The sequence below is a fragment of the Leucoraja erinacea genome, chromosome 9, assembly GCF_028641065.1.
Source record: "Leucoraja erinacea ecotype New England chromosome 9, Leri_hhj_1, whole genome shotgun sequence".
Classification (NCBI taxonomy): domain Eukaryota; kingdom Metazoa; phylum Chordata; class Chondrichthyes; order Rajiformes; family Rajidae; genus Leucoraja; species Leucoraja erinaceus.
Window position 1 is genome coordinate 54637753 of NC_073385.1, and position 13909 is coordinate 54651661.

Consider the following 13909-nt stretch of genomic DNA (forward strand, 5'->3'; position numbering starts at 1 on the left):
TTACCCAGGGAAAGAGAAACAGAATGAAGGTTTCCGATTTTGGAAGACCTGCTCGGTTAACTCCGTTTCTCTTCCGATAACTGCTGTGTGATCTGCTGTGTGTACTCGGCACTTTTACTTTTATTCCACATTTGCAGGATTTGCTGCTGGCTGAGGTTTGATTTCTTAAGCTGAGGCTGTGGTTGACCTTTCAGCTGGATGTTAATGATTCTGTGGCAGTACTTTAAAGACGAGCAGAGGAAGACCCACTTGGTGCCCTGGCCAATAATAATTGCTCCGCCAAGCTCAATTAACCTTAACATTTATTTGGGAATAGTGAGAGATTAATCAAGTTTTTAACTGCAGAGCAGGGATAGTGCAGGAGAGAGCAAAATAGAGGGTCTGTCATTAAAAAATAAAAATAGCCGGCAGGGCTGATTAAATAACAAAATAAGAAAATGCTGGATAAGCTCGACAGATTGAGCAGCATCTGCAGAAAGAGTCAACGTTTCGGGTCTTCAGAACTGAAAAAGTATCACAAACCTGAAACAATGACTGGCACTTTCCACAGATGCCAGCCGATTTGGAAAATTTGTCCAACATTTTTTGTTCTTGTTCCAGATTTCCAGCAGCTGCAAATCAAGCCAAGTTGACTTTTTCAGAGATTGAATAACGATAAGAGTGATTACACCAGATGAGAGAGGGTGATAAAAATAGTAGCATATTACAAAAGGTCCGTCTAAAGGAGAGGCAGAATAATTAGTCGAGAATTGCCAGAAGAGAAAAGATGGTGCTGGAACGTGTGGCTTCAATGTAGATGCTATTGAGTTGCGTCCGGCTACTTCCTCCAATTTAATCATTTATCTACTCTTTCAACATTGTCTTCTGCTACCCACCAGGTAATAAATTTCAACAAGCTCATAAGTTCATGTGATTGGAGCACAAGTCTATCTATCTCTGCCTTAAAAATATCCATTGACTTGGCCTCCACAGCCTGCTGTGGCAATGAATTCCACAGATTCACCACCCTCCAACTAAAGATATTCCTCCATCCCCTTCCAAAATGAGCATCCTTTAATTCTGAGGCTATGACCTCCAGAGGCCCAATGCCGTCACACGCTCATCATATGTTAACCCACTGGGGTTATTCTCGTAAACCTCCTCTGGCCCCTCTCCAGCGGCAGCACTTCCTTCCTCAGATGTGGGACCCAAAATTGCTCACAATACTCCAAATGCGGTCTGACCAGTGCCTTGCAGAGCCTCAGACGCCTGTCCCACTTGGACGTCATTTGCCCGTCATTTACGCGACATCATTTACGCGTCATGACGCACGACGCGCACGTGGTGGCGTTGGCAGTGATGCACGGTCGCGCGTGGCGCCTCAGGAATTTGGGATTCACAAAATCTTTGCGCGCCACCTGCCTGATGCGCAAATGACACCCAAGTGGGACAGACCCTTCAGTATTACATCAATGCTGACCTCTTATCAATCTCTTACCTAGAGCCTTTTGGAAGATGGCATAAACCTCATCCATTATATTCCACTGTTTAATACTTAATTGCTCAAAAGTTGAGTTAATTTACTGTTTTGCGTGTGAAGTGTGAAAGCTCGCTCATAAGAGAAAGTGAAAAGGTTGCTTCCTATTTACTACAAACTGTGACAATGTTGAAAACTACATGCTGAACTCCATCTCTCCTCGTTGCTTTATATATTATATTTGAGTTGACTTGTACTTATGTCACTGAGCTGATTGGATAGCATGCAAAACAAAGCTTAATGTACCTCACGTGACAATAATAAACTTACCTTAACTGGAAAACCTTTAAAGGAAAAGACTGTTGTGGAGGCCACGTCATTGGGTATTTAGTTCAGTCTGAAGAAGGGTCTCGACCTGAAACGTCACCGATTCCTTCTCTCCAGAGATGCTGCCTGTCCTGCTGAGTTACTCCAGCATTTTGTGTCTATCTTTGGGTATTTTAAAGGTGCAGATTGACAGATTCTTGATTGTACTTTCGCCCTGTGACCACGTGAATTTTTTACGTGTGCTCCAGTTTCCTCCCACACTCCAAGGACGTACAGGTTTGTAGGTTAATTGGGTTCGGTAAAATTGTAAAAGTGTCCCTAGTGTATGGGGAACGTGGTCGGTGCAGACTCGGTGAGCCGAAGGGCCTGTTTCCACACAGAATCTCTGAATTAAACTAAACTAAACTAAATAGGCGAAATGTTCTACAGTTTTCCTTGCAACCAGTGGAGCAATTTAGAGGTTGGAATTAGTGCATAAAATGACACATTTGGGTTTGGAGTTATTGGAGTTAGGACAACTTGCAATTACAAGTTGGCTGTCGCTTATTCCACACTTTCGGAACCCCCGGCACACACATGAAGCAAAACTGTCCTTGTAAATCCATTCACTACACTGTTTTGTTACTGGCAAGCAAATCGGCGGCCAAATGCGAACACAAGCTCCCAGTCACCGCATGTGGTGTTGATGCCAGATTCATTGTACCCATTAGATCTGAGGAATGTGAGTGAGCCCTTTGAGCCAAGTGCTTCCTTCCTTGACACTGAAAGATTTAATTGGAAGACAATCTTCAGAGCTGATGCTTGCAACACAACATGGCGGTAACCTAGTAACAGCCCCTTCCCCATTGATTTTCTGTTCGGGGATGAGGAGTGGGTTGGGGAGGGGAGCTGTCAGTCCGTAAGGTACGAAGAAAAGAAGATAAATATTTGAGGTGAAAAGGCCATTGGGATAGTTGGCTTCCTGGAATACAAGTGAACGAACTGTGGACAATTTCTGGAGTACAATTATATCCTTCCCAGAGAGAGATCTGTGAACTAAAGTTAATAATTCCTTGGGAAAGGGAGGGGAAGGGGGAGGATCTTTGACCAACTGGCTTGTGCAGTGCGCCAGAAGCCTTATTGCAACTGGAGGTTCAGCGACAGGGAGGGAAAGTCCCACACACAAGGTGTTTCACATTGATCAGTTATTAGGTTGGTGTCTCTTGCCACCTTACTGGGGTTGAGACCCACTCAGGACCACAAATGCAAAGTGTAATTGAAAGTCCAGGTCTTCACGGACATGAGCGACTTGCTCCGAGGGGTGTACCTATCCGCAGTGTAGTGGTGGATACATGCAGAGCCCTACAAAGGCTTAATACTGAACACAATAGCAATACAATTGTAGGGAGATACTGCAGATGCTGGTTTAAACCAAAGATAGACACAAAATGCTGGAGTAAATCAGCGGGACAGGCAGCATCTCTGGATAGAAGGAATGGGTAACGTTTCCGGTCAAGACCGTTCTTCAGACGATAAGCTGTCTGAAGAAGGGTCTATACCCGAAATGTCACCCATTCCTTCTCTCTGGAGATGCTGCCTGTCCCGCTGAGTTACTCCAGCATTTTGTGTCTAATAATAGTAACACACACTGGGATTAGACAACTGTAGGCTGTGTGATTGTGACCCAAAATTAGTAATTAACAACAAAACATAAAAAACAAACCACGTGGTGATCCTTTGGGATATATGAACATGTCTTTCTTTGCCTCGAGACCATCATAAAAGCAGGCCTTGATCATAATCGTAAGGAATTATTTCAGTGCTATTGCTAATTGAATAAAGATCAGTGCTCACCTGATCGATCTGTTACCATCACGTGATCATCTGATTATACTATAGGAATGAATGAATACTTTATTGTCACATGTGGCAAGTTACAGTGATATTCTTTGTTTTGCATACCCACGGTAAGCAAAGAATCGCCACATAAAGACAAAGTTATAAAGTATCCGCACTAGCGTGGAATCGGGGCCCCTTCAGCCCAACTTGCCCACACCGACCAACGTGTCCCCTCTACACTAGTCCCACCTGCCTGCGTTTGGCCCATATTCTTCTAAACCTGTCCTATCCATTTACTTGTGTAAATGTTGTGGTGGAGATTTTGAGTCGCTGCTTTCATTCTCCGTCAGTCCGAGTATAAAACCCCAGGTGTGTCACAGGGCAGTGGCAAGGTCACAATTGCACACTTGCCACGTAGCATATTTTGTATCCAAATGTGTTAATTCATTGGTTTTGCTGTCATGTATACCGAATCACAGTAAAAAATAAAAAAATAAAAATTGTTTTGCATACCCCCGGGTTAACAAAAACATGAGTACAATCGCAACCATACACATCTAATGCATTTAATGCAAAGAGAAAGGAAACAGAGTGCTGAATGCAGTGTTTCACTTACAGCGAAAATGCAGGTTTAAAAGATGCGCATCGGCCGCAACTAGGTAGATTGGAACATCGTGAATGCATCCTCGGTATACTAAATGCATGCATCCTCAGAATCTGAATCTGAATCTGAAGAGATCCATTCAAGGATTTGTTCACTGTGGGGAAGAAACTGTCCTTAAATCTGGTGGTACGGGCTTTCAATCCTTTGTGCCTTCAGCCCGACATGGTAGGGGAGAAGAGGGAATGACTGGGATTGAGTGGTCCTTGAAGGGTTACTCTGAGAGAAATCTATTGGGATCATGTTTGATTAATTAGTCACTTGTTCTTATATGCGTTTGACCATGCTCTGGTCCAGAACAGGTAGTGTTGTTAAGCCCCTTTTAGGATCCAACAAAGGGGCAGAGAAGGAGAGCAGAAAATGCACATGGCCATTGTGAAGGAGTTGGTGAATGCCGTCCAAGTACCAGTCAATGACAAAGAGGCCGTTCTTTGAAGGGGATAAAATAGGCAGTGTCAGATATGGAGCCGGGTATTGTATAATTTCATAAGTAAAACAATGGCACTGATTAAATATTATGATTAAAATCTATGAAAGAATCTGCTCGCATTCCAAAGTGGAAATTTGAATGTAGCCAAATTCCTTCATGTCCTTGTGGCAAAAGGTGAAACATGATGGGCAGAGGCAGCAGGGTCAGCGCGAGAGTACTGGGCGGCCACAGAATATGAAGGTCACACATTTCACGTCAGGATCGGAAGGTCAATGGTTTAAATCTCCCACGTGAGTGTAATGTCCAGCCTGCCAGAGTACAAAGCAGAGGGAGCCACCATTCAGACATGGACAGTGTTTAACAAGATGTCCTCTCCCCTCTCTGATAGCCGTTAGTGTTCGCTTGGAGCAGTTTCAAAGTGGCCATTTCTCTCTTGTGTATTGCCTGACATTAGAGTTTGAGAAACCTGCCGCACAGTAACTACATTTTTGTTACTTTATCCATTGGGGTGTGACGACCTTCCCACCCATTTTAAGTGTTGGTGCAAGGTTTCCATCAGACTTCAGGGCATTCCAACGTTGTAAAAGGTGCCTAGTAAACATTAAGCCTTTAGTTTAGAGATACAGCATGAAAATAGGCCCTTTGGCCCACCAAGTCCAGGCCGACCAGCAATCCCTGTGCACTAGCACAATCCTACACACTAGGGAGAATTTATCATCTTTACCAAAACCAATTAACCTACAATCCTGCATGTCTTTGGCGTGTGGGAGGAAACCGGAGCACCCAGGGAAAACCCACGCAGGTCACGGGGAGAACGTCCAAACTCTGTACAGACAGCACCCATAATCGGGATCGAACCCAGGTCTCTGGCACTGTAAGGCAGCAACTCTACCACTGCGCCACCGTGCCGTCCCTAACAGAAATAAAGGACTGGTTTTCCAATACTTATAAAACATAATACAAGGCCATTCAGCCCATCGGGTCCAGGCATTGCAGTGCCATTTCCCAGCTCTCCTCCTTATTTGCATGTCGGTTTAAGAGTTTAGTTTAAGTAGGCATCATATTCGGCAGAGACCCTCTGACCTTGATGTGATATGTGTGATCCTCATATTCAGCACAGGCTTTGTGGGCCGGAGGGTCTTTTCCTATGTTGTACTGTTCTATGTTCCCTGAACAACTGCGATTGATTTTCTCTCCCGTCCCATCAACTTTCCTCTGATACTTCTGTCACACATGTACACTAAGGGGCAATTTTCAACACCTATTTAACCTACCTGTATGTTTTGAACGATAGATCAGCCATGATTGAATGGCAGAGTAGACTTGATGGGCCGAATGGCCTACTGCTGCTCCATGAACTTATGACCATGAGTTGAAGTGTTTTTGCAGAGGTTCAAGTGAGTTATTCAAAATCATAGGATGGGATATGTAATGATGCGTAGACTGGAGTGAGGTGGATATGGGATGACAAAAGTGAAATTAATCAAATAATAAATGATTTCCGGACAAGAAATCCTGTATAGGTGACGCAGTCTGGAACATATAATGAAGACAATGATGCACAGACAGGCAATATATGCACTGAAAGGTTGTCTACAGATAACAACCATATGAACAGATACTGCACAAAACACAAATCAAAGTATAGCAATGTGAAGGAGCAATTGGCAGCTTTAAATGAAGTGACGAGAGTTCTGATACGATACGATAGAACTTTTATTTATCTCAGGAGGGAAATTGATCTGCCAACAGTCATAAAACACAACAAGGTACATGAAACATGAAATTAAAGTGACGAGTGGAAAGGTTTGGGGGTGTGCAATGATTTTGGGGGGGGGGGGGGGGGGGGGGGGGGTTGTGAGTCTATCCCATGACAGAAGGGGGAGGAGTTGTAAAGTTTGATAGCCACAGGGAAGAAGGATCACCCGTGGCATTCTGTACTGCATCTTGATGGAACCAGTCTGTTGCTGAAGGTACTCCTCAGGTTGACCAGTGTGTCGTGGAGGGAGTGAGTAACCCTTAGCTTCTTTAAATGGAGTCCGTGAATAAAATGAGTAACAGTTGCCATAAACTCTGTACCGTTGCATCAGGAGTGACTGCTGACTTCAAAAATTTACTGTGGAGTTGAACTGGGAGATCTTTGTCCCCAATAAACCGTGACTGTAGTAACACAGTAGGTAACTGTGCATTTCAATTATCAGCCATTGCAGTTACAAAGTGAGGAACTCTTGCCCTCGGTGACCAGTGACAGTAACTACATAGGTTAACCCTTGTCAAAGAAGGCAAAGAAAGCATAAGCTCTCCGCACATCTTCACCCTCGTTGTCATACTGGTTTGCATCCTTGTACCCCTTCGGTATCACCTCTTCCCCAGCCAACAATGGGCCATTATGGGCTCTACCCTTCCTTGGTCATCAGTTGCCGACCCTGCTTATGTCCAAATCCTTCCCGTTTACTTTCAGTCCGAAGACTGAAGAAAGGTCCCGACCCGAAACGTCACCCATCCTTTTTCTCCGGAGATGCTGCCTAACTTACTAAGTTACTCCAGCACTTTGTGTCTATCTTAAGCATATTGTATGCTTGCCTTCCTTGCTAGGGGCATTGAATATAAGAGTCAGGGTGTCATGATGCAGCTCTACAGAGCTTTGGTTCGGCCGTATCTGGTGTACTGCATGCAGTTCAGGTCATCCCATTGCAGGAAAGATGTGCAAGCTTGGGATAGGGTGCCGTGGAGGAGGTTTACCAGAATGTTGCCTGCATTAGAGGGTTTCAGCTACAAGGCAAAGGTTGGGTAGTTTTTGGATTGTTTTCGCTGGAGTGTTGGAGGTTGAGGGGAGACTTGATAGAAGTATATACAATTATGAGAGGTATAGATAAGATAGAGAGTCGGAACCTTTTTCCCAGCGTGGAAATGTCCAACTCGAGAGGGCATAGTTATAAGATGAGAGGGGGAAAGTTGAATGGAGATGAGTTTCTTACACAGAAGATGGTGCAGGGGTGAGAGTAGAATACATTACCAGGGGTGGTGGTGGTGGTGGAGGCAGATACGATAGTGACGTTTAAGAAGCACATGGAAGTGCAGGGAATAGAGGGTTATGCCCCTGTCCCACTTTGGAAACGTGAACGGAAACCTCTGGAGACTTTGCGCCCCACCCAAGGTTTCCGTGCGGTTCCCGGAGGTTTTTGTCAGTCTCCCTACCTGCTTCCACTACCTGCAACCTCCAGGAACCGCACGGAAACCTTGGGTGGGGCGCAAAGTCTCCAGAGGTTTCCGTTCAGATTTCCTAAGTGGGACAGGGGCATAATGGATCACGTGCAGGAAGATGAGATCAGTTCAACTAGGCACCACGTTTGGCACAAATATTGTGGGCCAAAGGGCCTGTTCTTGTGCTGTACTGTTCTATGTTCTATAAACAGTGATTGTACTGATATATGCACTTAATGAATGGCGACAGCATTACTTAACACTTAACACGATCAATAAACAGTGACTGTGGTTACACAAGTGAGTAACCTTTACCCTCAATAAACAGTGAAAGTAAAGTTACATAATGGGCCTTAACACTCAATAAACAATGACTGTAGTTTCACCACAAGTCAACGTAGCTGTCAGTAGATAGTGACTGTAGAGTTACACAGTAATGCTTACCCTTAATAAAACCATATAACCATATAACAATTACAGCACGGAAACAGGCCATCTCGGCCCTACAAGTCCGTTCCGAACAACTTTTTTTTCCCCTTAGTCCCACCTGCCTGCACTCATACCATAACCCTCCATTCCCTTCTCATCCATATGCCTATCCAATTTATTTTTAAATGATACCAATGAACCTGCCTCCACCACTTCCACTGGAAGCTCATTCCACACCGCTACCACTCTCTGAGTAAAGAAGTTCCCCTCATATTACCCCTAAACTTCTGTCCCTTAATTCTGAAGTCATGTCCTCGTGTTTGAATCTTCCCTATTCTCAAAGGGAAAAGCTTGTCCACATCATCTCTGTCTATCCCTTTCATCATTTTAAAGACCTCTATCAAGTCCCCCCTTAACCTTCTGCGCTCCAGAGAATAATGACCTAACTTATTCCACCTATCTCTGTAACTTAGTTGTTGAACAGTGAGCATAGTTATAAGGTAGCGCAAGCTGAGGAGGTTTCCTCTGTCACATGCTCTGGTTCCCTCCCAGATACATGTTAAGGTGTAGGAAGGAACTGCAGATGCTGGTTTGCATTGACGATAGACGCAAAATATTGGAGTAACTCAGCGGGACAGGCAGTATCTCTGGATAGAAGGAATGGGTGATGTTTCGGGTCGAGACCCTTCTTCTATTTGATGTCCCCCATGGTAGGGTGATCCAAAAGATTAAGATGCATGTTAAAAATTTGGTCGTATGGATTCAGAACTGGCTTACTAATAGAAAACGGGGTTGTGGTGGAAGGACAATATTCGGGCTGGATGCCTGTGAGCAGTGGAGTTCCCCAGGGATCTGTTCTGGGACCTCTGTTGTTTGTGACGTATAAATGAATTGAACGTCAATGTAGACAGATTGGTTCGTAAGTTTGCAGATGACACCATTTCTGGGGTTGCAGACTATGAGGAAGTCTTCAGAGATTTTAGAGATAAAGCACAGAAACAGCACAGAAACCAGCAATCACCCCGTACACAGCACTATCCCATACACTAGGGACAAGTTAATATTTTAGCGAAGCCAATTAACCCTAAAAATCTGCCGTCTTTGGAGTGCAGGAGGAAACTGGAGTCCCTGGAGTAAACCCACGCGGTCACGGGTTTGAAGTAATAATGTACAAGCTCCGTACAGACAGCACCCGTAGTCAGGATCAAACGCAGATCTCTGGCACTGTAAGGCAGCAACTCTACCGCTGTGCCACTGTGTCGCCCAAAGTCTGTCAAAGTATGCAGCGGGATATCGATCAGCTGTCGAAACGGGGGAGAAAAGCAGATGGAGTTTAATCCAAGCAAGTGTGAGGCGTTGCACTTTGAGGGTTGAATGTCAGGGGAAAATATACAGTTAGTGGCCAGACCCTTAACAGCATTGATGTACTGAGGGATCTTGGAGACCAAGTTCATAACTCACTATAGGTGGCAGCACAGGTAGAAAGGGTGTTAAAGAGGTGTATGGTATACTTGCCTTCATTGCTAGGGGTATTGAAGGGTCAAGACCCTTCTTCAGACTGAGAGTCAGGGGAAAGGGAAATGAGAGATGTAGATGGTATACAGAGATTATATGGAAGAAAGGAATGAAAGATATGCAAAAAAGCATGGTCGTACAGCAGGAGGAATTACAGAAGGGGTGCAGTGAGTGAGGGTGTTGGAGAGGGGAAGAGAACTTCTTCAAAGCAGGCTTACCTTGAGGAGATTTCACAGTTGAGTAGACAGAATGTATAGTGCCTAATCTTTACCTCAATCAACAGTGAAAGTAACTCTTAAGGGTCTGTCCCACTTGGGCGTCATTTGCACTTTGTTTAGGTGACAGGCCGGTAGAGACTGACGTGCTTCGGTCACACGAAAATCGTCTAGCAGTTGCGCGCCAAGTGTTCTTGAGGGGCTTGCTTCATTTGGGAGCCATTTGCGATGTATGTACTTTGTCCGATCTCCGTGGCAAGGATTTTCCCAGTGAAAAAATTTCAAAACTACGCGCGTTTTATACCCGGGTGGTCACGTGGTGCAGCACTCGAATGACGCGCAAATGGTGCGCCGACAGCATACGGACAGAGCATGGTAGCGGACGTTGATGCATAATAAATTAGCATAGGCAATGTTCATGCGTCACCACGCGCTACACGGAACGTCAGCGTGCGCAAGGGATATGTCACGCAGGTGGAGTGCGAGGATTTTGAGCATTCCAAAATCCTGGAGCGCTGCGCGTTACCCTGCGTCACTGCATACGCCACCACGCGCCATGCGCGTCTCACGATGCTCCAAGCAATTTTTAGGATGTTGCATGAATGACGCCCAAGTGGGACAAGCCCTTAACTCTTGATATCAGTGACTGTAGTTATGCTTGCCTTCAATAGTTACATAGATTAAACCTTGATCTCATTAAACTTACTGTGGAGTTATATAATCAGTAACCATTATCTGTAAACAAAGACTGGAATTCCACAAAGAGTAATCATCACCCTGTGTAAACTGTGACTGCGGAGCTACACTGTAGGTAATACTGATCTTCAATAACAGTGAGTGTTTTACGATGAATGGCCCTTGCAGTGACTGTGCTTACATGACGAGTAACCCTTGCATTCAAATAGCAATCTGACCGTAAGATAGATAGTTCGTTTCACTGATATCATTTGATTGGTAACTATAAACCTGGCTATCTCAGGTAATCGAAGATGGACACAAAAAGCTGGAGTAACTCAGCGGGTCAGACAGCATATCTGGAGAATAGGAATAGGTGACATTTTGGGTCAAGTCTGAAGAAGGGTCTCAACACAAAACATCACCTATTCCTTTTCTCCAGAGTTGCTGTCTGACCTGCTGAGTTACTCCACTTTTGTGTGTCAATCTTTGGTTGAAACCAGCATCTGCAGTTCCTACCTGCACATTCTATCTTATGGATCCATTGCTTATCAAAAGAGCAGCACGGGATCATCTGGAAGGGCAAACAGGTCGGAGTTTAACAGCTAATCCAAAAGACACCGGCCATTAACAATGGGGCATGAACCCACATTCCAACCTTTGCCTGGGTCTTCCTGCAGGATTGGAGTGAGAAGCTTGCCTGGCTGGCACAGATACGAGCGAACAGTTGCCAGAGAAGTCCCCAGGACCTGTGGCGTCCAGTGGCAGAGGAGGAGGAGATTGGCTGGAATTACCACACCGCTGTGGACGGGAGAGTGTCTGTCTCGGATGTCATCGACCTGTGGTTCAGGGAGGCTCAGAATTACCACTACCACACCGGCCAGTGCAAATACAACACCTCTTGCCAGCACTATACACAGGTGGGTGCCCAGGAACTGACTCTGTTTATAGAGGAGCACATAGGCCTACAGGCTGGAGGGCAGTGTTAAAATAAAATGACTTGTTTGTCCAAAAATATAATTTATTGATAATATATAGAGTACAGCACTCTCCAACTTGCATAATAAGCTGCTTGTGTAAACCCGCACTTAGGTAGGCAATACTTGAAGCCCACTGTCGCACCCGTGGTCTCCACGCCAGAGCTCCGCTGTGGTCCCCCGTTTCAGAGCTCCCCCGTGGTCTCCATACCAGATATTGCATTGTGGTTCCCCGTGGTCCCCGCCTCGCAGCTCCACCATAGTCCCCCCGTCGAATAGTAAATTTACGTGTACGCAGTAGCACCTCCTCCTCCGACTTGCGTAATATCTGTAATAGTCATAGAGTGTCAGGGGTTGTGGGGAGAAGGCAGGAGAATGGGGTTGAGAGGGAAAGATAGATCAGCCATGTTTGAATGGCGGAGTAGCTCCTCGAACCTATGAACTTATCTGGCTTACACAAGGCTCCACGGGAAGTAATCCTTGTGTAAATTGGGGAGCGTCTGTGTAGGCTATCAGTGCATGTCTTTCCCTATGATCATTGTATCTGTAATTCAACATATTCTCTTACAATTCGTCAACACCGCCCATATCCTCTCCTTTAACAATGCAATTGTGAATCATTTGAGAGGTTGTTACAAAGGGTGAACAATGGTGGCAGGACACTAGACTGTTCTCATTCCCCATTAAGTCTTTGCAGTGGCGACACTGAGCTCCAGCGCATACTTCAGCGCGTACCCTCTACCCTGACCCGAAACATTACCTAGCCATCTTCTGCAGGGATGCTGCCTTACCCGCTGAGTTACTCCAACACTTTGTGTCCCTGGGAATATGTCATTCTTTAATCTAAACTAGTCCCCCACCCAAGTCGCAGTATTCACCCTACAAACAACTAACAATGGATTGTTTCCTTTATCATCGTTACTTTTTCACGTATCTTTCATTCATTGTTCTTTATCTCTCCACATCAAGGTCTATATATCTCATTTTCATTATCCCTAACCAGTCTGAAGAAGGGTCTCGACCCGAAACGTCACCCTTTCCTTCTTTCCACAAATGCTGCCTGTCCCGCTGAATTACTCCAGCTTTTTGTGTCTAACAATAGTAACACACACTGGGATTAGACAACTGTATGCTCTGTGTCGTGACCCGGAATTAGTAATTAACTGAACAAAGGTTTAAACGAGCATCTGCAGTTCCTTCCTACATATGTCTAACTTTCTGGTGTTTATTTCACAGCTGGTCTGGGCCACCTCGAGCAAAGTGGGATGTGGGAAACACACTTGCCTTCACAATGACAAATGGATGATGGTTGTAGTCTGTGCCTATTCTCCAGGGTAAGAGCCTTTTTACAATAGACTTACTCATTCCAGAGGGACCCAGGAGTCTTTATCATAAGGTCATAAGTGATGGGAGCAGAATTAGGCCATTCGGCCTATCAAGTCTATTCTGCCATTCAATCATGGTTGATCTATCTCTCCCGCCCAACCCCATTCTCCTGCCTTCTCCCCATAACCACTGACATCTGTACTAATCAAGAATCGATCTCTACCTTAAAAATATCCTTTGACTTGGCCTCCACATCCTTCTGTGACAATGAATTCCACAGATTCACCACCCTCTGACTTATGTGACATTTTGCCTCTAATAGCCTTCAACATCCCACCATTAGTCACAATACTGCTATTCTCTTAAACCCAATGGAAACAGATACATTCTTCAGGAGCTAATTGATTGATTCTGGGTTGTGAATCAAACAGCTCAATAATCTGCTCCAATATATTGTTTAGATATTGCATGTTTATATTGCATGTTTTTATACCAAACAATTCATTTCTTATGCTATTACATGAATTAGTTTTCTCCTAGACCTTGTATGTACCTGTACCTGGCAAGTTTACCTTTAATTTCTGACCAGTGCCTGCAAATGTATTTTTAATTTCTATACCTATTGTGTTTGGAGGTCTTAATCAAGGATGAAGCTTACTGCTTTCTACTTTGCATTTCACATGCTATGTCTTCACTCACTCACTTAACCTGTCAAATACCATTTGTAACATTTCTGCTTCCGCTCATCTTTGAAAATGGGGATGGATTTTGAAACCCAGCCTAATGAAGTAAAGGTCTTCTTCTCTCGCTGTTCTCCACACGCTGTGCGTGGAGGCAACACAAACCTTGCTTTCTAGCGAGAGGGTTGTCTGACAC

The 13909-nt window shown here is 44.8% G+C and overlaps 1 protein-coding gene across 1 annotated transcript in view; it reads left to right on the top strand.

Moving 5' to 3' along the window:
- Positions 1-13909, top strand: part of LOC129700394 (C-type lectin domain family 18 member A-like) — a 48187-nt gene that overhangs the window by 18309 nt on the left and 15969 nt on the right. Inside the window, exons 3-4 of the mRNA XM_055640843.1 lie at positions 11411-11650; positions 12944-13041. Coding sequence (XP_055496818.1) covers positions 11411-11650; positions 12944-13041 — 338 coding nt within the window. The remainder of the gene's footprint in view (positions 1-11410; positions 11651-12943; positions 13042-13909) is intronic.